Source organism: Nothobranchius furzeri, chromosome 9, assembly GCF_043380555.1.
Source record: "Nothobranchius furzeri strain GRZ-AD chromosome 9, NfurGRZ-RIMD1, whole genome shotgun sequence".
Classification (NCBI taxonomy): Eukaryota; Metazoa; Chordata; class Actinopteri; order Cyprinodontiformes; family Nothobranchiidae; genus Nothobranchius; species Nothobranchius furzeri.
In genome coordinates this window covers 7381286-7401862 of record NC_091749.1, presented here as the reverse complement: position 1 = coordinate 7401862, position 20577 = coordinate 7381286, and the positions used below count along the sequence as shown (strand labels likewise).

General features: G+C 44.3%; 1 protein-coding gene across 3 annotated transcripts in view; it reads right to left on the bottom strand.

Annotated features, from left to right (window-relative positions):
- Positions 1–389: 389 nt before the first annotated feature.
- Positions 390–20577, bottom strand: part of lrrk1 (leucine-rich repeat kinase 1) — a 303358-nt gene continuing 283170 nt past the window's right edge. For all 3 annotated transcript variants that reach the window (XM_054734368.2, XM_070554620.1, XM_054734367.2), the window contains exons 32-38: positions 18217–18334; positions 18002–18118; positions 15130–15327; positions 14282–14496; positions 12438–12824; positions 9491–9592; positions 390–709 (exon numbers count right to left, since the gene is read on the bottom strand). In XM_054734368.2, the coding sequence (XP_054590343.2) occupies positions 535–709; positions 9491–9592; positions 12438–12824; positions 14282–14496; positions 15130–15327; positions 18002–18118; positions 18217–18334 (1312 nt within the window). In that variant the 3' untranslated portion in view covers positions 390–534. The remainder of the gene's footprint in view (positions 710–9490; positions 9593–12437; positions 12825–14281; positions 14497–15129; positions 15328–18001; positions 18119–18216; positions 18335–20577) is intronic.

The window sequence follows — 20577 nt, the reverse complement described above, 5'->3', positions numbered from 1 at the left end:
CTACAACTGAATTAGAAGGCTGGGGAAATGAACTAAACAACAACTGACTGTAGAAAATACATGAACTAAAAAAGAAATCATGTAAAAACCTGAAGGACAAATTAGGAGACCGGAGACGAGGGACATGGAAGGGACAGGGACACCTAGGAGGGAGAAACACGGAACAAACTGAGGAGACAAGGGACACAGGACATGACAATATTATTAATAGTGTTTTTTTTTTTGTCTGGACAAGAGTCCCATAAGTCCCACAGACAACCCACATGTCCTGCAGCAGAGCTACACGTGTGTTACAGTTGATTTAACACGCCTATGTCAGAGGGAGGACAGCAACCAATCCAAGATGGCGGCGCCACTGCTTTTAAGCACCAATAGGCAGTAGCGTTCAACCCAAGGCCTGCCTATCTATGTTTCCTCTGACCGGTGGTGTCTGTAAGGGCTACGTCACAAAGAACAAGTTCTTTTCTGCAGGTCTCCTTTGTACTGCAGCTGTGTGTTTATGGGGGGTGGTCTGTAGGAGCTGCTGGACAACAGCTACCGTCTCCTCCTCATGCCGGCCTCCAGGTGGCCGAGTTTCTCCCAGGAGTGGTAGAAGACCTCCAGTTCACAGCAGCCCCAGGCTCTCCAGACAACCAGGCTCCACTCTGAGCTCTTCTGAAAGCCACAGACAATTGTGTTGTTTGCCACTAGAGCTGCTTCTTCTAGAGTCCTGAGAGGTAGATAAGAACACACCTGAATCAGCAACACACACCCAAAGTCCTTCCTCGGTCAGAGGCCGAGCAGAAGTAGAGCTAACTGTTAAACGTAGTGCTTTGGTCCTCATCATCAGCTGTGGCCTTACCTAGACCAGTGTCATAATTATACACTTTACCTCGACCCTTGGCATAAAGGGGTGATGCAAGGCTCGTTTAAACCAGATGAACTACTTTAAATGAAGACGTTGGTATTAAGATATCAGGGCTAAAGCATCTGCATCATTACGGTTATGAGTTGGTGCCTGGAGCCATGTCACACACAGGGATGGGCTAACGGTCCAATCTGCTGCTTCTCGGTGGGGAGCTGCAAGTCAGCTGCTTCAGCGACTCTTCAGACCAGTCAAACAGAAATGTTCTGTCCAGAGCAGTCTAATGGAGGGCTAAACATCCGCAGGAACGCTCAGTTTCTACCACTTCTGTCCTTCTGACTGGAGCTGACAGCCCTGCAGACCTGCTAACCTGTACACCAACGCCAATTTGGCATCTAACTACGCCGGTACGACTCACCCGCATAAGCTACGCAAAAAGCTTTGGACACGTGAGTTCTGTAGCAAATGTGCACGTGTGGTACTCATGTCTGCAACACGACTCAACAGCGTGGTGAAGACTGTCTAACCTACAGTGTTAAGCTCGTTTCTCATTAATTCTCCACTAGAATCAACATCCCGTTGTAAAATTATTTTTGATTTTTTCCAATGTTTTTTCTTCTTAATTTAGAAACAAAATGTTTTTAATGACAACAAATCTTTTCTAGATTATGTGGTTGTGCACATCAACACTTGATACTGTAGCTAATTCAGTTGACGTTATGTGTACCAACCCTGCTTATGGATCACCTCAGAGACGGCCTGTCGATGCGAATATTTATTTATTTAATGAGATCAAAAGATGAATTATTACAAAAAACTGAAAAAGAAATACCAGACGAAGCTGAAGTTGGTTTCCTAATTTACTTTCAGTTTGAGACGGCAATTCCAACAAATGTCTCCACTTCCTGAGGATCTATACTCAGCTCTCATTACACATTTACAAAACTTAAAGGCGGACTAGGCTATTATGAACTAATAACAGAATTGTTAAGACATTTTCTGATTTTTAAAACCTTTGTTTCATTTGTGAAAGTTAAAATGATGCAGACCATCACATTTCTGGGCCACATTAGAACTGGCTCAGCTTAGATCTGGGCCAGCTTAGATCTGGTCCAGATTAGACCTGGTTCAGATTAGACCTGATTCAGCTTAGATCTGGTCTACCTTAGATCTGGTCCAGCTAATATCTCGTCCAGTTTAGATCTGGGCCAACTTAGATCTGGACCAACTTAGATCTGGTCCAACATAGATCTGGTCCAGCTCTAAACAACAACACCTAGAGTCTTTAATCCTGGACTACATTATTCTACAAAAACAGCAAAATCCATACCAGACAGTTGGTAAATTGTGAAATCTTTTGTAGATTAGTGAAAGTCCAAAGAAGGCAACTTTCTTCAGTGATGTATTGAAAGTTTGGATTATCATGTTTATGTTTATTTATTTGGCAGTCGCTTTCATCGAAAGCGATGTACAATTGTTGACCTATAGGGCATATTGTGATCTGTGGGGGAAACCGGATTACCCACACGAAACCCACGCATTCATGGGGAGAACATGCAACTCCACGCAGAAAGGCCACAGCCGAGTTTTGAACCTGCAACCTTCTTGCTGCGAGGCAACAGTGCTAACAACTGCGCCACCATGCAGCACATTATATTAGCAACATGTTTTTTTCAGTTGTACAGGTTTATTAACAGTAGGCTATGTTTATATGGGTCACCCATGAAATAAAACATTTTAAAATGAGAGCAGATTGAAGATGCAGGAAGTGGAAAAATTAGCTGGAATGAACCTTTCCACATTAGAAACTAGAAAGGGAACCAATTCAGCTTTGTACAAAACAAACAACAATACATTAATAAAGAAAAACAAGGAGAAAGAAGATATGAAAATGTTAGCCAAATTATTGAGAAAATAAATGTAATTAAAAAATTTGGGCCCTGCTTGCGACCCTCTAAACTACCTCACCGTGCATTTTGCTTAATCTGCAGTTACGATGTGAACGTAAGTAACCAGGGAGCTGCGGGTAATGTATAAGTTAGCCCTGGTGGTGTGTGTATAATTTAAAAATATTTTTTATTCATTTAGATTAATCAAGTATTGAAATGATTCAATGAACAGTAAGTAACTTCTGGCTATCAGCTTGTATAAGCATACATATTATTTAAGGTAACCAACTCCAACTTAATGATACTGTGGACTATTCAATAAGATATTTCCAGCCAGTGAATGGGGACATTACAGCGTGGAAAGCTATGGAGTTGCAAAAGTCTACGAAAAAACACTGCACATGTGGTACTCAAAACATTTACACAAGGTTGGCAGGTCTGCATGTTGTAGGGATTATAGGAAACACTAGCCTAGTGAACTAGACCAAATTCTTGCTTTGCAAAGTTTGGTCTAGGCATGCTCCATTGGAACCTCTGCAGCTCCTACCAGGACTCTGGCTAGCCAATCACAGCTCTCTAGAGGGGTTTCAAACACAAAAAGAGCTGTGATTGGTCCATAATGGTGGGCCAATCATATTGCTCTATCTGCTTAGTGAACAAATCACAGAGCTTTATCCGCTTTGTGGGCCAATCAGGGCACTCTATATGCCTGGTGGGTGGGTTGATGCAACAGAGTGAAACAAGAGTATGTCACATTCTTTGTCCAGTGGAATGTGGAGATCATTTGAAAGACAACGGTAGAACCCGCCCCACAACCGAGAGCCGTCAATGGAGCATTGCCAAACTAAATAATACATTTATTTAGTCTGGCTTGCCAGGTTAAGGAAACACACTAGGCTGGTTTAAATCCTACATGTTTGATAGATTTAATTTGGTAAATGTACATGACAAATCTTCATACTCCAGGGTTTATTGTGGAGTACCACAGGGTTCAGTGCTTGGACCAATTCATTTTACTATATATATGCTTCCAATTGGGAAAATCATTAGACAGCATGGGATAAACTTTCACTGTTATGCTGACGATACTCAGCTATAATTATCCATTAACCCTGATGAACCTAATCGGTTAGGTAGATTACAGGCTTGTCTTGAGGACATAAAAAATTGGATGACTCAAAACATTTTGCTTTTAAATCAAGACAAGACGGAAGTTCTCATCTTTGGACCTGAAATTCAAAAAATGAAATTGCTTAGTCAATCACCTGACCTGAATGGCATTAAATTAGTCTCCGAGAACAAAGTAAGGAACCTTGGTGTTATCTTTGACCAGGACATGTCATTCAAATCCCATGTTAAACAGGTTTGTAGGATTTCCTTTTTCCACCTTTGGAATATTGCTAAGATTAGAAGCATCCTTTCCAGGAGTGATGCTGAAAAACTAGTTCATGCATTTATTACATCAAGACTGGATTACTGTAATTCATTACTCTCAGGAAGTCCACAGAATGTAGTTAAAAGTCTTCAGCTTGTCCAAAATGCTGCAGCTAGAGTTCTGATGAGAATTAAAAAGAGAGATCATATCTCTCCTGTCTTAGCTTCCCTACATTGGCTGCCTGTTAAATTAAGATTAGATTTTAAGATCCTACTTCTCAGATATAAAGCTCTTAATAGTCAAGCTCCATCATACATCAGTGACCTGATTGTTCAACACGTTCGTAACCGAGCACTTCACTCTCAGACTGCAGGTTTACTGGTGGTTCTCAGAATATCTGGAAATAGGATGGGAGGCAGATCTTTTAGTTATCAGGCTCCTCTCTTGTGGAAACAGCTCCTTTGACTCAAAGAACAAGACCATTAATACAACCACCCAAAAGGGTATGTAGGCCAGCCTTAGTGATAGGGCAAAGAGCTCAGAGTAAAGCCACTGCTCTTCCACATTGAAAGCCAACTGAGGTGCTTTGGCCATTTTGTGAGCATGCCAAATAAATGCCCCCGTAGCGAGGTATTTCAGGAACATTTAACTGGACAGGAGGCCCCCGAATCGACCTTGGACACGTAGGAGGGATTATACTGTATTATCATCCTAGCCAGGAAATGCCTGGGATCTTATTTATCAAACGTTGGTAGAAACTCAAAATCCTGATTTATGAAACATGCGGTGGCCACTCGTACGGATGTCCCTCCGCAATCGAGTGTTGATAAATCCCACCTGTGCATACCCAGGTGCTCAGGTTTGTTCAGTCATTTATGTACAGAAACACTCTCATTAACCATATTTGGTCACACCACGTCCTCTAAAGCTCATGAGGGGAACGCCTGCATTTTTCCAGGAAAAAATAAGATAAAATAAAACTTTATTGACAGTGAGATCGAGGCTCTGGCTGTCAAAGTAGAGGTGAAACAAACAAGTTACAGAGGTTGTAAACACGGGACGGGACAGGACAGAGGAGAGGTCTTGGTTAGAAATAAAGAAAAACAGTTCAGTATACAACCGAATGCTAAAAACCATAGAGTAACACAAAGGATGTTTTGTTCTATTGTTGTTTACTTTTAAGGACTTGTATGATGTTCTGTTTGGAGTTATTTTTGTTGAAGAATGATGGCTAAATGGATCCTGCTGGTGGAGCTGTTGCTCCCATGACCCATACCCAAATAAGTGGGAGAAAATAGATAGACCTTTTACCAGATATAGACCAGGAGGGTGGTTCTTCCCAAACACCATGTGATGCTTAAACAACACAGTAAAACATTAGGTTATGCATGTAACCACTGTTCCCTGAAGGAGAGGAAAGAGGTACAACGAAGGTACTATGGGACATCACGCCCTCGTGTGGCCTGGCTGAAGACACATTTAATCACGCCTGTAAGGCAAATGAAAGTGACGCTGCATGGAGGCCCCGCCCTCCACTTATAAGCAACCACGTGACTGTCATTCCTCAGTTCGATAGCTGCTCTTCACCGAGCTGGGCTGTGAAATGGGGCAGCCCTGCACTGTACCTCGTTCCTCTCCTTCAGGGAACAGTGGTTATATGCATAACCTAACGTTCCCTTTCAGTCGATTCACTCGGTACAACGAAGGTACTATGGGACTTATCAAAATGCCCCATGAGCAGCTATCAAACCTGGCCTGAGATTGCAACCTAAGATGGCAAGTCAGACCCAGCAGAGAGAACTGCATGGATCACCGAAGGGGCCAAAACATCCAAGCGGTAAAACCTCACAAAGGTGTGGGGTGTAGCTCAGCTTGCAGCTGAACAAATGTCACCAACTGAAACACCTTTAAACAGCGCCCACGAAACAGCAACTCCTCTAGTGGAGTGTGCCCTGACCCCTAGGGACTGCTGGGAGCCAGTGATGCTGTAACACAGGGAAATGGCCTCCACAATCCAATGAGAAAGTTTTTGCTTTGACAAAGCTTTACCCATGGAGGGTTTGGCAAAACACAAACAGTTGGTCTGTTTTTCTGATACTCCGAGTGTGATTTATATAAGCCTGCAGAGCACGAACCGGGCACAGACAATGCAGTGTCCTCTGCTCCCCAGAGGCAAAAGGAGGACTACTGAAGCCCGAAAGCTCTATCGTCATTGAACTGTAGTTGAGCGGGATGACCTTAGTCAAATATGCAGCAATGGATGCAGAGTGACCCATAGCTCCATCTGATGATATTTTCAGGCAGGAAGGGTGAACTGAAAGAGCATGAAGGTCTCCCACCCTTTCTTCCGGCTCTTGGAGAGTACAGACGCTTTTTTCCTCCTCTCCTCCCTATCTTATCCCAAGACTCTTTGTCTGTCGTTGGGTGTAAGGTGCTTCTGCATTTTTTCTGGAAACTGGAAATTATTAAACATGGATCTGGTCAGTTGGTCTCAAAGCAATTGACAAAATTTTTTCAATGATGAGAACGGGAAAAGAGGCTCCCGGATGCCCCTCTGGGACAGAGCCAGCTGGGTATATCATGGATTCCTGGAAACAGTGGAGCCTGATATGCCTCTCTCAACTGTCTGTAGAAGATTCTGAAGACGTCTGGATATTCGTGGTGTTGGTGTCAGGTTTCTTGGGTTTTGGCCTGAATGGTTACCTGGCTTACCGGAAAATTAATGAGCTGTCGAGGAATACTGGCTTAATCCTGGAGCTCAGGGATGGATTACACCGTGCTGTGAATGCACAAACTCATATAATTGTCCAGATGAGTCGTAAGCTTGGAACTTTGGCTGAGATTCAGACTCTGGCACAGAAGGTGGATTTGATCAAGGAGAAAGTTGACGGTCCAGCATGGATTGGGACAGATTAATTATGCCATTATTGGATTTAGAGGAGTTGGAGACCAACAGAACTTTAAGACAGAGAGGAAATTATCTCTGTCTGGCCCCAAAACAAGTTCTTATCTGAATCTGGTGAACTTGAGCCTGTGAGGCTGAAGTGACAACTCCCCCTCAGAAGAAATGTGGAATGCTGCCATCGCCATGGCAACTCTGTCTTCCTATCTCAGCCTGGGTGGGACAGCGACCAGTGAAGGCCGTTGAATCGTTTCCAGGTGTCACTGTGCTTTCTAAACCCAACTACCTCCCTCCCCTTTCCAAACGGAGGTGACGAGCGCTGCTTATTGCGACTGCATGCACTGATGTGTAGAGAATCCCCAACCCTACCTCCCCACCTAGTGGACACTTATGTTGTGTAATGTCTGAAGTCTGTTGCATTTCTGTTTGAGGTGTTTTTTGCATAGCAAAGCTGTCCTCCCCGGGGAGGGTAACTCTGAAGTGCATTTTTTTCCTCCACCTGACTCAATCCTCATATATAAACCCCTCTGATCTCTATTAAGGTAGAGCGACCGGGGTTGCAAATGACGACAGTCACCAATTCTTGTCATGTGTCTATGCCTATGTATGTATGTCTGACCTCAGAATTGTGTGTACTGAAACTCTAATTTCCCTCTGGGATTAATAAAGTATCTTTGAATTGAATTGATTCATTAGGCTCAAATGGGGAACCACATCGGGTCTCCAGCACCAAAGCGAGACGATCTAATAATGGGTCTCAGTCTGCGAACCCCTTTCATGAACTGAACGGCTAAAGGGTGACCCAGATGCCATGCGCCACCCTTCCCGCCTGGGGATGATGGAGCGTAGCACCTCAGTCTGCTTCCGCTGGGCCTCGAAGTTCGTCTGAAATGCGTTGAGGGACTGACCAAACAGACCACAGGGTGAAACAGGCTCATCCAGGTAGTTAGCCCTGTCCCTGTCGGGGACTTTAGAAAGGGTCAGCCACAGGTGTCTCTGAGCCACTATAGTTAAGGCCATACCTCTTCCCAACAGCAGGGCGACGCCTCGGGCCACTCGCAGGATGTAGTCCGACATGACCCGTATCTCACTGATGAGGGGGGTCAGTGGGCTGTCGGTGGGACCCTAGCTCCAAGGCCCGCCAGGCAAAGTGCTTGGTAGGTCTGGAGCACGGTGGAAGAGCTGAGAACGCAGGCAGTGGAGGCCTGCACGCAGTAAATCTTCTCCAGTTAAGCAGCTGAGAAGTAGCATGGCTTGGAAGGTAGATTAGTTTGTCCATTAACTCCATTATTGCAGGTCGGAGCCAGGTAAGCCGCGAAAGAGGGCTCCATCGGAGGGAGGTTAACCAATCCTGCCATTTCTCCGCTGTCGAGGTCTGAGAACTGACTGTAACCCGGGACCGTAGTTTGGGGGTTGATAGCGGCTTGGCCCAGCATGCTGTGAGCTCAGCCACAAAATCCGGGTACAGTGGCAGAAAGTTCTTTACCTCCGCTGATTCCGAGGGGAGGTAAAATCCAGAGAAGCAGGACCTCTTTTGTGCAGGTGGAGGAGCGGGACAGTCCACTTCTAGCCTTCCCGCTGTACGCCGACAGAACGGGAGAAAAGAAGTGCCATCTCGGAGCTCTTTGGCTGAAGTAGCGGCCGGAGCTGAATACTCCACCGCTGAGAGGACCTCCTCGTCCTCGAGTAAGTCCTGACCGTCGCGGCAAATGTCCAAAATGTCTCCATCCTCTGCCAGAGGTGGAAACTGAGAAGCGTCTAGGTCTGGTCCGGTTAAATTGTCCGCCATCTCTATCTGATCTGCCCAGCTAGTAGCGGGTACTTCGATCACTAGGCTGTCCACGTCAGAGCCGGGCGAAGCCGGGGCCAAACGGGAAAGCATGGGGTCCTGCTGCGAAACTGCAGCGTCTCCCAGTAGACGTTGTAGGAGCTTCACGCGCCGTTCAAGTGTGGGACGGCGGAGTCTGAGACAGAACTCACACGCCTCCAGGTCCACAAGCGCTGTCCTGGGGTGGAGAATTCCCAGACAAACTGGGCACGCTTTGTGTAAGTCCTTCTCGTGAAGAGAGAATCCACAGCCCTGAAGACAGGGGCGTAAAGCGACGTCCGACACGGTGCTCATTGCGAGACACACAGCAGAATGAAGAGGAGAAGCTGAAGAGCCACGAAAGATAGCGCTCAGTGGGTGGGAATGCTAGCCAGAAGGCAGTAGAGTCCAGTCAGCGAGCGGTTAAGCTATCTTTCAATAGCGCAGCTAGCTGTCAGATGTGTTCTCAATGAGGTGAAGAGCGTAAGGACTGAGGAATGACAGTGACGCGGTCGCTTATAAGTGGAGGGCGGGGCCTCCGTGTAGCGTCACTTTCATTTGCCTTACAGGCGTGATTAAATGTGTCTTCAGCCAGGCCACTCGAGGGCGTGATGTCCCATAGTACCTTCGTTGTACCGAGGGAATCGACTGAAGGGGAACCAGCTGAACTTACCCCAGAGTGGAAAGTCCAGGTGGACTGAGGACAGCGGCGACACACCCCTTCAACTGGTTTTGATGCGACTGCATATTGATGATCATCACATCTCCTCCACGCCTACCAATCATCACACAGAACAACAGTGAACACTTCATTTACTCTGAACCCAGAACAACATAAAGTCAAGTTACTGAAGGGGCATTTGTTTATTTATGAGCTTCGCTTTGTACAGAGCTTCTGATGGTTTTCAGTTTGGAGAAATATAGCTTTTTAACAAGTAGGTAAAATAAGAGATGGGTCCCCCAAAGACAAAGTTTTCAAATTAAAATCTATTTGTAGAGGACATGAAGTTGAGACGTTTGTTTGAAACTCACCAGCCTTGCTTTATAAAGACCAAAAGCCAGTAAACAGGAGTGACCCAGAATTTTGTTCTTGTTCCACTAACAAGCCATGGCATTTTTGTTTTACTACAATATCAAAGCTAGAGGCTAACATTGAGCTAACAATGCTAACAGTTAACCTAGAAGCAAATAGTTGTCTGTAAAAATGTCTCAAGCTCCTTTTTCAGTTACCAGACCCTGGTTATTACAGTGAAATGTGCTTATCCACTCATCAGATTATGGTGTCTGACTCTTCTTCACTCATCATCTAGAATGGTCTGGTGCTGATCCGTAGCTAGCAACAGTCATAAAACTGTGAGAAAGTGACTTGTGTGTTTAGAAAAATGAACTGCAGTACCCACATGTGACCACAGGATGTAATTCTTACATAATTCGTACATAAAGTGCCATAAACACAATTGCAAATGAACAGGGCAGTTAAAATTCAGGGTTTCACCTGATTAATGTGTAGAATTTTCTGTACTTTGTATTTTTGTAGTTTTTCTACTTGCAGTTACTCAGGTTTTGCCAAATAACCAGGTAATTTACTGAGAGGTCATGGCGCTGGCCTTCTAACAGTCTCTCTAAAGCCCGGATTACACTGTGCAATTTTCCGCCATTGCACGGGATTTTTCATGTCACACCAGAGAAAGGTGGAACACTGTACCACACAAGATTTCTGAGTGAGACTGCATGACGTCTCGCTCCAACAGGACACGCTGCATCATGAGCGCACCTCCCAAAAGCATTCGTCATTAACTCGTTCACTGCCAATGACGACTAAAGTCATCATTTGCATTTTTTTTTTTACTGTGTGGGCGTCGGAACAAGGACCGCGCTGAGAGAACAAACATCTCAGCTCTGAAGCTGATCTTCATCTGCATACGTCACACGTCACGTGATCAGGAAGCAGAAAATCCATGTGTTAGGAGAACGTTTTGGGCCGTTCCTGTAAAAAAAGTGAGGCGCGAACTGGAAAAGCTTCTGCCGATCACAATTCAACAACGGAATATGAAAGAACAGATAACGCTCAAAACAGCTGGATTCTTCCTGATGTACGAGGTGAGTCTCCGCTTTGTTTTGGCGTCGACATCATCCTAGCCTGCAACGTTCTGTGACTTAAAAAAAAACGTAAAAACGGCAAGAAACGCTGGTAGCGAAGGGCTTTACTGATCAGGAAACGGCTGGCAGCGAATGAGTTATACAGACCGCTGACCAAAACAAATCTGAAAAGACAAAAACACTTCTTTTTAGTGTCAGTTCATGACCCAACTCATCCTCTCCAAAGAAGAAGGATCATTTTTAAAACCCTCACTTTGGCATCAGGCTGCAGGTGTCACGGTGTGTAGGGGTCTGACCCAATGTGCAGAGACCCAGAACCACACAGCAAGCGAGTGGTTGCCACAAATGATATAATCCTTTATTTAAGGAACGTTAAAGCCAAATCAAAGGCTCAAAAACCCAGGGAGCCAGCTCAAAACAGCACAGGAGGTCTTAAACGGAGCACAGGAGGAAACAAACAACGCTGACAGGTGTAACACACACACAACAAACCGACAAACACCGAGAGACAAGACAGGGTTCTATACACAGGGGCTGGGTGATGAAAGGAACTAGGAACAGGTGAGACTAATTAACTGAGTGGGGAAGCAGCGACAAAGTAGAGGAGGAAACTGGACCTGAAAACCTGTAGAACAAAACTACTGAACATAAACTAACCTAGACAATAGAACTAAAGACAAACTAATGACCAAAAGAGTTTCAGAACTAAATACACTGAAAGGCAGAGGATAATGAAAATACCTGATCTAAATAAATGACACATCATGGAGGGGAGACAGGAAGGGAAACGGGAGACAAGGACACGGAACGTGACAGCGGGTCTCCTCTTCCCGTCTTTCAGCTTAACTGCTGAGCTGTCTGCTGGTCATGTAACCGTCTCCTTTACACATAAAAAGCCACTAAACTACAGAGAATAAACAACCTGTCACACATCGCTCCAGCTTCCTCTGACCCTCTGCAGCAAAACGCTACTGAACCATCCTTATCTGTTGAAAATGTGAAATGTACACCAACAGAAAAGGGATTTCATGTTTTTGTGTTTTATTTTTTGTTCGTGAGCTCATCTCCTCTCACTCTCACAGAATCAAGGTTTTCACAAGTTATCGGACGGTCTAAAAAAGTTGTTTCCTTTCTTTAAGAATAACTCCGGTTTAACTTGGGCTAATAACAAAAGTAAAAACTGGTGTGTAGTTTATAATCTGCATTTAAGCATACATTGAAACCGAAGCTCAGAGAGGCGGAGTCTTGCTGCTGCGGCATCCCAAATGTGTGTTTTCATTGGTCGATTGCAGACAAGAGTCATAGGGTTTCAAGCATGCTTGCAGACTGTCTTTGGTCGTGAGGCGACTCAGAAAGCTGTCTCAGAGCCGGTCAGACTGGATAACCACAGATTTGCAAATCACCCTCACCGTTTTTTATACATGATTATTCTCCCGACGAGGGATTTTGCTAAAATGGCTGCAAATCGCACAGAGTGATCCGGGCTTTATGTGAACAGCTCTGGTTTAGGATTTTGGTACCTTGGTATCCACAGTGTCCCGTGGACTGGGAGAAGCGTGAACGCCTGCAGCAGCAGAGGTGTTTCAGCAGTGCTTGTGGTTCTCTGTTGGTCCTGGTCGCTGCTTGACCCCCCCACATTTGCAGGCAGCAGTACATGTCCTCCACAGTTTAACAGATAGTCTGAGTCCAACTCTGGTGGATCCAGGGAGCAGTAGTCTGCCAGGAAGTCTTGATGTTGGATTATCTGAATGCCTGCTCCCTCACTGTGAATCACCGTCACACCTTTATGGGTCCCTTCTGCATCTGTTTCCTGGTTTTTAGTTGTGACACCATCCGCTGCCGCCATGGCGATCCCTGCAGGATGCTGCACTGGGAAGACGTCACGAATGGGATCGATATGACCACAGCTGGAAGAAACAGCACCCACATCCTTTATCAAACTAGATAAGAGTACCTGGCCAAGAAGGCAGGAAACATACAGCAAATATAACAGACATTCAAAATACAAGAAGTTTTTCTTTGTCATTGTACCAGTGTCCCGGTACAACGAGATGACACTTTCAGAACAACCCATCCAAGATTTGGCATCCAATAAACAAACAAAGGCACAACTTAATGGACTCGGACTAAACTGTGGACATGCACCTTTATGGTGCTCCCATACGCAGGAGTGAAAAGGGTTCATGAGGAAAGGGGGGGGGGGGGGGGGGGGGGAGCATTCCAGTGTTAGCCCTGGCAGGGTGTAGGTTTCCTATGCAAAAGAAAACAAACCCTGAACATATAAGCACAAATCTGTCAGACAGTTCATAGACATGGCCCTTAGGTAGGTGGGAGGGGCTGGGAAGCTTGTTTGTCCCGGAGAGATGCAGCAGCTCAGTGCACATGCTCTATCCCTGTTGTTCACAGGTAGAAGGGCACATTGTCTCCTCAGGTGTGGTGACCTTGCCAGGCTAGGCCACAAATCTAAAGGCAGGGAGGTAGGGCGGGTTTTCACAGCATCTGCCTGCCTTCCTTCAGGAAGGTTCATTCTTCTTGCAGGCTCAAGGCTGCCAGGGCGCTAGATTCAAATAAGGTTCATTGTTATGGGGCAGAGATAATAATCTCTGCCTTTCAGTTCCTAAACTGGTCTTCTGACTCAAAGTAAATTCATTGGCTGGGTTTCATCTTGCCCATACCGTGCAATGACTTTCTCCAGGATTACATCCATTTTGTGCCCTAACACCAGAACCGCAGCTAGAACCTCTAGATTGTGATTCACCTCGAGCAGCAATGCCAGCCTGAGCAGTCTCTACACAGCTGAGACTATCTGTGGGTTTGGTGGCACTCCGACTTCCTAATTTTCCAAAATACCAGAAATCCTCCCCCTCCAATCAGAAGAAATCCAGTTAACATAAATCCAAAAAACCGTGCGTCTTCAATGTCCACGGACAGCTGGGAAAGGCATGTAATATTCCACACCTTCCAGAACTCCAAAATGTACCCCACTGGGTGTGTTCTATCTGGACAAGCTGGAGCCCCCAGCTCTGTTCTCATTGCTGAAAAACTTGTCAGTCGCGTTGAATGACCATTTGACCTAATCCGTAATTCAATAAAATTTTAACTTTCAGGAGAAATGCAGAGAAGCGCTCTGTAGACAGACAGGACAAGAGCCTTGGGAAAAGATAAGGGAGGAGAGACGAGAAGGGACTGCACTCTTCGAGTGCCGGAAGAAGAAGATTCCAGCACATAAAGAAGATCAGCCACCATATGATTCAGGAAATCCCAAGAAGCAAAGATGTGGCTTTTATTTTTCACTTTATCTGCTAGTATTTTTAATAATCAGCACACAAAAGTATGGATGGTCCTTGAGTCGTGGTCTACTCACTAGTATGTAGCACAGAGCTGGTAAGATGCAGCGTGGAACAGCAGCAGGGTGTTGGTGTGGTCATCCAAGGTCCAGACTGCTTCTTCTCCCCACAAACAGAAGCTGGTTGCTATACTGACGATAGAGGATGGAGGTTTGTATGGTTCCAGCCTTCGAATGGCCTGAAGACTCAGAGAGTCAACAACCAGCAATCCGGGACCGTTGGAGAACCATAACTAGTAAAGACACAGACCCAAGCAACACAGCAACGTTCAGATGTTTGACATTCAAGTAAGCAGGTAGAATATGAAAGTAACGAAAACTACATTTAGAACCAAAACCAAGGAACTGTGTATTAGTGCATATGGTGTACATTAAAGTAACGACCTTAACAAGAAAACTAGAGTTTCAAGGTAAGTCAGTATTCAGGGTTTCCCCCAGCGCTTTATAAGCCTGGCAGCCCACCAGGCTTTGCTTGGCCACCCGCCAGGCTAAGCGTCATGTCCCGCCCCCCTCCCCAACCCTACCGTGTCCGATGACACGAACGGCGCAATGAAACTAGAGCCCTCCATCAGCTGACACTGGTGAGAAACAGCAGTGGACGTGTGCAACCCCCTCACTCTCACAGAGGAGTGCTGCGGGACAGAGCGTGTGACCCCCCCCCCGACAGCCGAAGCCGCCAAGCTTGACTCATTTTGTAATGCTGCTATTTAATTTGTTAACAAAGGGCAAGTAATATGAGATCTTTCTCTTCCCTTTTTTATATATTTTTTGCTTTGATTTTATTTTGATTCCTTTTGAATGAATTAAAAAACCCTTTGGCGCTGACTAGAGGCCTGCTCACTGGCCGAAATCATGGCTCTGCTCACCTGCGAGCCACTGCTGACCAGAGCCATGCTTCTGACTGGAAATGGTCGTTGTCTCAGATCCGAGTCCTTCAGACCAAATACTGTTTTATTCAAGGAGTGTGAACACAAGTAGGTCTCCCCCTCCAGAGGAAGGTCATCCACCAGGTTGAACACCGCCACCAGGCCATCAGACATCCCAGCAAACACCTTGGCCAGGCCCTTGGAGGGAGAAACACATCCGGTCACTTTCACATTAGTCTTTGTATTTAATCATATGGTTCTTTTGTCAGTTCTGATCACATGAGCCCATTTACACTTGGGTCAGCTCAGTCTGGCCTTGGTAGGGTGTTTTATATCTATACCACTTTTTGGCCTCCAATTCAGTTACGTTATACAGGTCCTTCTCAAAAAATGTGCATATTGTGATAAAGTTCATTATTTTCTGTAATGTACTGATAAACATGAGACTTTCATATATATTAGGTTCATTACACACAACTGAATTAGTTCAAGCCTTTTATTGTTTCTAATATTGATGATTTTGGCATAAAGCTCATGAAAACCCAAAATTCCTATATAAAAAATTAGCATATCATGAAAAGGTTCTCTAAACGAGCTATTAACCTAATCATCTGAATCAACTAATTAACTCTAAACACCTGCAAAAGATTCCAGAGGCTTTTAAAAACTCCCAGCCTGGTTCATTACTCAAAACCACAATCATGGGTAAGACTGCCGACCTGACTGCTGTCCAGAAGGCCATCATTGACACCCTCAAGGAAGAGGGTAAGACACAGAAAGAAATTTCTGAATGAATAGGCTGTTCCCAGAGTGCTGTATCAAGGCACCTCAGTGGGAAGTCTGTGGGAAGGAAAAAGTGTGGCAGAAAGCGCTGCACAACGAGAAGAGGTGACCGGATCCTGAGGAAGATTGTGGACAAGGACCGATTCCAGTCCTTGGGGGACCTGCGGAAGCAGTGGATGGAGTCTGGAGTAGAAACATCCAGAGCCACCGTGTACAGGCGTGTGCAGGAAATGGGCTACAGGTGCCGCATTCCCCAGGTCTAGCCACTTTTGAACCAGAAACAGCAGCAGAAGCACCTGACCTGGGCTACAGAGAAGCAACACTGGACTGTTGCTCAGTGGTCCAAAGTACTTTTTTCGGATGAAAGCAAATTTTGCATGTCTTTCTGAAATCAAGGTGCCAGAGTCTGGAGGAAGACTGGGCAGAGGGAAATGCCAACATGCCTGAAGTCCAGTGTCAAGTACCCACAGTCAGTGATGGTCTGGGGTGCCATGTCAGCTGCTGGTGTTGGTCCACTGTGTTTTATCAAGGGCAGGGTCAATGCAGCAGCTATCAGGAGATTTTGGAGCACTTCATGCTTCCATCTGCTGAAAAGCTTTATGGAGATGAAGATTTCATTTTTCAGCATGACCTGGCACCTGCTCACAGTGCCAAAACCACTGGTAAATGGTTTACTGACCATGGTATTACTGGGCTCAATTGGCCTGCCAACTCTCCTGACCTGAACCCCGTAGAGACTCTGTGGGATATTGTGAAGAGAAAGTTGAGAGACGCAAGACCCAACACTCTGGATGAGCTTAAGGCTGCTATCGAAGCATCCTGGGCCTCCATAACACCTCAGCAGTACCACAGGCTGATTGCCTCCATGCCACGCCGCACTGAAGCAGTCATTTCTGCAAAAGGACTCCCGACCAAGTATTGAGTGCATAACTGAACATAATTATTTGAAGGTTGACTTTTTTGTATTAAAAACACTTTTCTTTTATTGGTCGGATGAAATATGCTATTTTTAGAGGAATTTTGGGTTTTCATGAGCTGTATGCCAAAATCATCAATATTAGAAACAATAAAAGGCTTGAACTACTTCAGTTGTGTGTAATGAATCTAAACTATATGAAAGTCTAATGTTTATCAGTGCATTGCAGACAATAATGAACTTTATCACAATATGCTAATTTTTTGAGAAGTACCTGCATAAGTTCAATGTATTACTATTATTATTATTGTTATTATTATTATTATTAAAAAACTCACCCCCACATCACTCCCACACCAACCATCACATCCTGCAGGGCAAAGTCAATGACCCTGTTTCATTGCTATGTTTATTTATTTGGCAGACACTTTTATCCTTAGCAACGTACAATTTATAACCTATAGGGGATGTTGTGATCTGTGAGGGGAACCGGAGTGCCCGGAGGAAACCCACGCGTGTGTGGAGAGAACAGGCAACTCCACGCAGAAAGACCGCAGCCAGGTTTCAAACCTGTAACCTTCTTGCTGCGACAGTGCTAACCATTACGCCACTATGCAGCCCATGTGATGAACAGGTCAAAGGAGCCCACAGATTGATCTGACGTGGAGGCAGAGGCTGTCTCAAGTGTAACAAAATTTTTCTATACTGGTTAAGGCAAAGGATAGTTTTCTCAGCAATACGTAGGGCAGTCAGGACCACATGAATCGAATTAAGGGGATGTCATTCAAGTTTCCCAGCAAGAAAAGTAAAGGGGAAGTTATACTTTGACCAGTCTTCACATACTTGGCACCAGAATCCCTGAGCCAGTGGACAAGACCACGTGCATGAACATAATTGTCAGGAGTGTTGTCTGTGTATTGCTTACAGGTGTCAGACAGTGCAAACCTTATCCTGAACATCCACTGACTTGTATATTGTACTCTGTGGAGAATTTTGCACTGGACTGATTGTAATTTAGGCTTCCTGGTCATACTAATATAATATAATATAATTTCTAATACTACCAATATCGTTACTATGATCATCCAGAGGACTCAAGACTAGCATGTCTCCTCAACACATTGATATATTGAGACAAAGACCTGAACAGAGTTAGTTGAGAGGCAGACTCACCTGTGCTCGTGCTGGAACATAGAACAGACATGTGATCACAGCCGGACAAGAGAACTGCTTTTGGGGTTGACTTAGTGGACACATGTCCTTCAGACTGTAGATGAACATCTCTTGTTCCTTTTACAAAGTTACAAAGAGCAGTTCTTATACAAACTAATTTATTAACTCAAAGACAGCATTAGTTTTCTGTATTTTAGTGTGGGCAGGTGGCATACCTCAGTGGACATCCACAGGGTGTTTTGGATCTTCATTTGGCAACTGATCCTGCTGCCTGGACAGGACATCCTCTTCACCTCCATTTGGCCGTTCTCCACATTCACAACACTGTAGGTCCTAAACAACCCACAGAACATCATCAGGAAAAAAATAATCAACCAATTAGTAAACTAGTTATTCATTCTTTTATTCTAAATGCAGGTAATGTCTGGAACCATTTTGAGCAGGATGTTTCACAGGGTAGCTATATGAAGGGATTTCAAAAATACATTTAATACCTTTTAATACGTTTTAAGACCTTCTAAAATAAAATTAAGATAATTCAATTCAGTTTATTTATATAGTGCTAAATCACAACAAGAGTCGTCTCAAGGACCTTCCCACAGTAAACATTCCAATACAGGTCAGTTCATTAAGCCAATCAGTAAAAAGTTTCCTATATAAGGAACCCAGCAGGTTGCATCAAGTCACTGACTAGAGTCAGAGTCTTTACAGCAATCCTCATACTAAGGCCCTGTCCACACGTAGCCGGGGATCTGCCAAAACGTAGGTATTTTTCTACGTTTTGGCCTGTCATTCACATGAAAACTGAGTTTTTTTCACACGAAAACGGATCTTTTTAAAAACTCCGGCCAAAGTGAAGATCTGCGTTTTCTCCGTTTTGGGTGTCTGCGTGTGGACGGACAAAACCAGAGTTTTAAGGTCCGCAACGTCACTTTCCGCGACAAAAAAATGCTGACATCACGTGTGCGACCTGTGTTTACACTAGCCGACAGCATGGATGCCCTCAGAGCTGCGCTCGCTTTATCAATTGTCCAAGCGCTTTTTGCTTGTTTGTTTTTGCAAGCGGAATTACTGCTCCTTGCGGAAGACCACAGACGAAGGACGAGGTTAAGAACGGGGGAAGTACTGCCGCCTACAGGTCTGGCATGTCCTTAACAACGTATTTATCCGGGTACGTGTGGACAGTTTTTTTTTTAAACGAGGTGGTGTGGATGCAAGTTTTTGGAGGGGCGGATATTCGTTTTTAAAAAAAAACCCGGCTACGTGTGGACTAGGCCTAAGCAAGCATGCAGCAATAGTGGAGAGGAAAACTCCCTTTTAACAAGAAGAAACCTCCAGAGGATCCTGGCTCAGTATAAGCAGCCATCCATCAAGTAGATGGGAGCAATTCCATACAGAAATTTAAATTCAGTGACTTGAATTTGATGCAGGCAGCAAACGGTAAGTTGATGGAGCTCAATGATCAGAAGGGTGACTAGTGCTCTTTCAGGCTCACCGAAGACCAGAGTTACCAAAGTGTTCAGGACAATCTGCAGATGCTTCACTGTCCAAGCTGGGAGATCAGTTAGAGGGGTATTACAGTAGTCATGGTTAGAGATGGCCATGTTGCGGTAGGTATGGTCCATCTTTCGTGTGTTAAACAATCCAAAATGACATGATCAAGTCATAGACGCAACTTGATCTTCAAAGGTCACCTGGTTATCAATCATGACCCCCAAATTTCTAGCCAACTTTGAGATTCAATTCAATAATTTTATTTCACTCAAAATTTTAATATACAAACTTCAAATCAGAATACAATTGCCAACCAGAATATAAGCATTCGAGTGAAATAGGGGGAGGAAGAAGAAAAAAATTGTATATGACCTACCCCCTTTAACGAAGACAAGATAAATTACAAAAAGTACAAAATGGCCTTATACACAAAAAATAAACCGCTCTCTTTCTTCCACAAATAATATCAATACTAAAACATTAATCCCCCATCCTTAACTCGCCAAATCATACGATTTTAGCATTTTATCTTTATACATTTTTTTTAATTGACCAGTATTTGTACATTTTTTTAATTCATCATCCAGGTTATTCCATAATTTCACACCAAATATTGAAATACACATTTGCTTTAATGTAGTATGAACAAATATCCTTTTAAACACTGGTTTCTTTCTACTCTTATCATTTTTTGGGATCAAAACAAAGAACCTTTGTAGATTAGTTGGCAGTAAATTATTTCTAGCCTTAAACATAATTAGTACAAATTTCAAGTTAACTAAGTCTTTGAATTTCATAATTTTAGATCATATATTAATATAAAAAATAAAATATTTGTTAGTATGTTCTCTCGGATTTGCGTTATATAGAATTCGCAAAACTATATATAGATATAGAAACAGAAGTAATCAACGTATGTGATATTATCGGGCTGTTTGGTTGGTTTGGCTGGAAAGAGAAGCAGTCCAGTTTCAGAAAGGCTGTGGAGGTGGTGGGTAAATACATGGAGCAGTATAAGTATGGACTTGGCTGTCACTCTGGCTTCTTTTAAGGCTTTTGTCACAGCCAACAGAGATATTTTA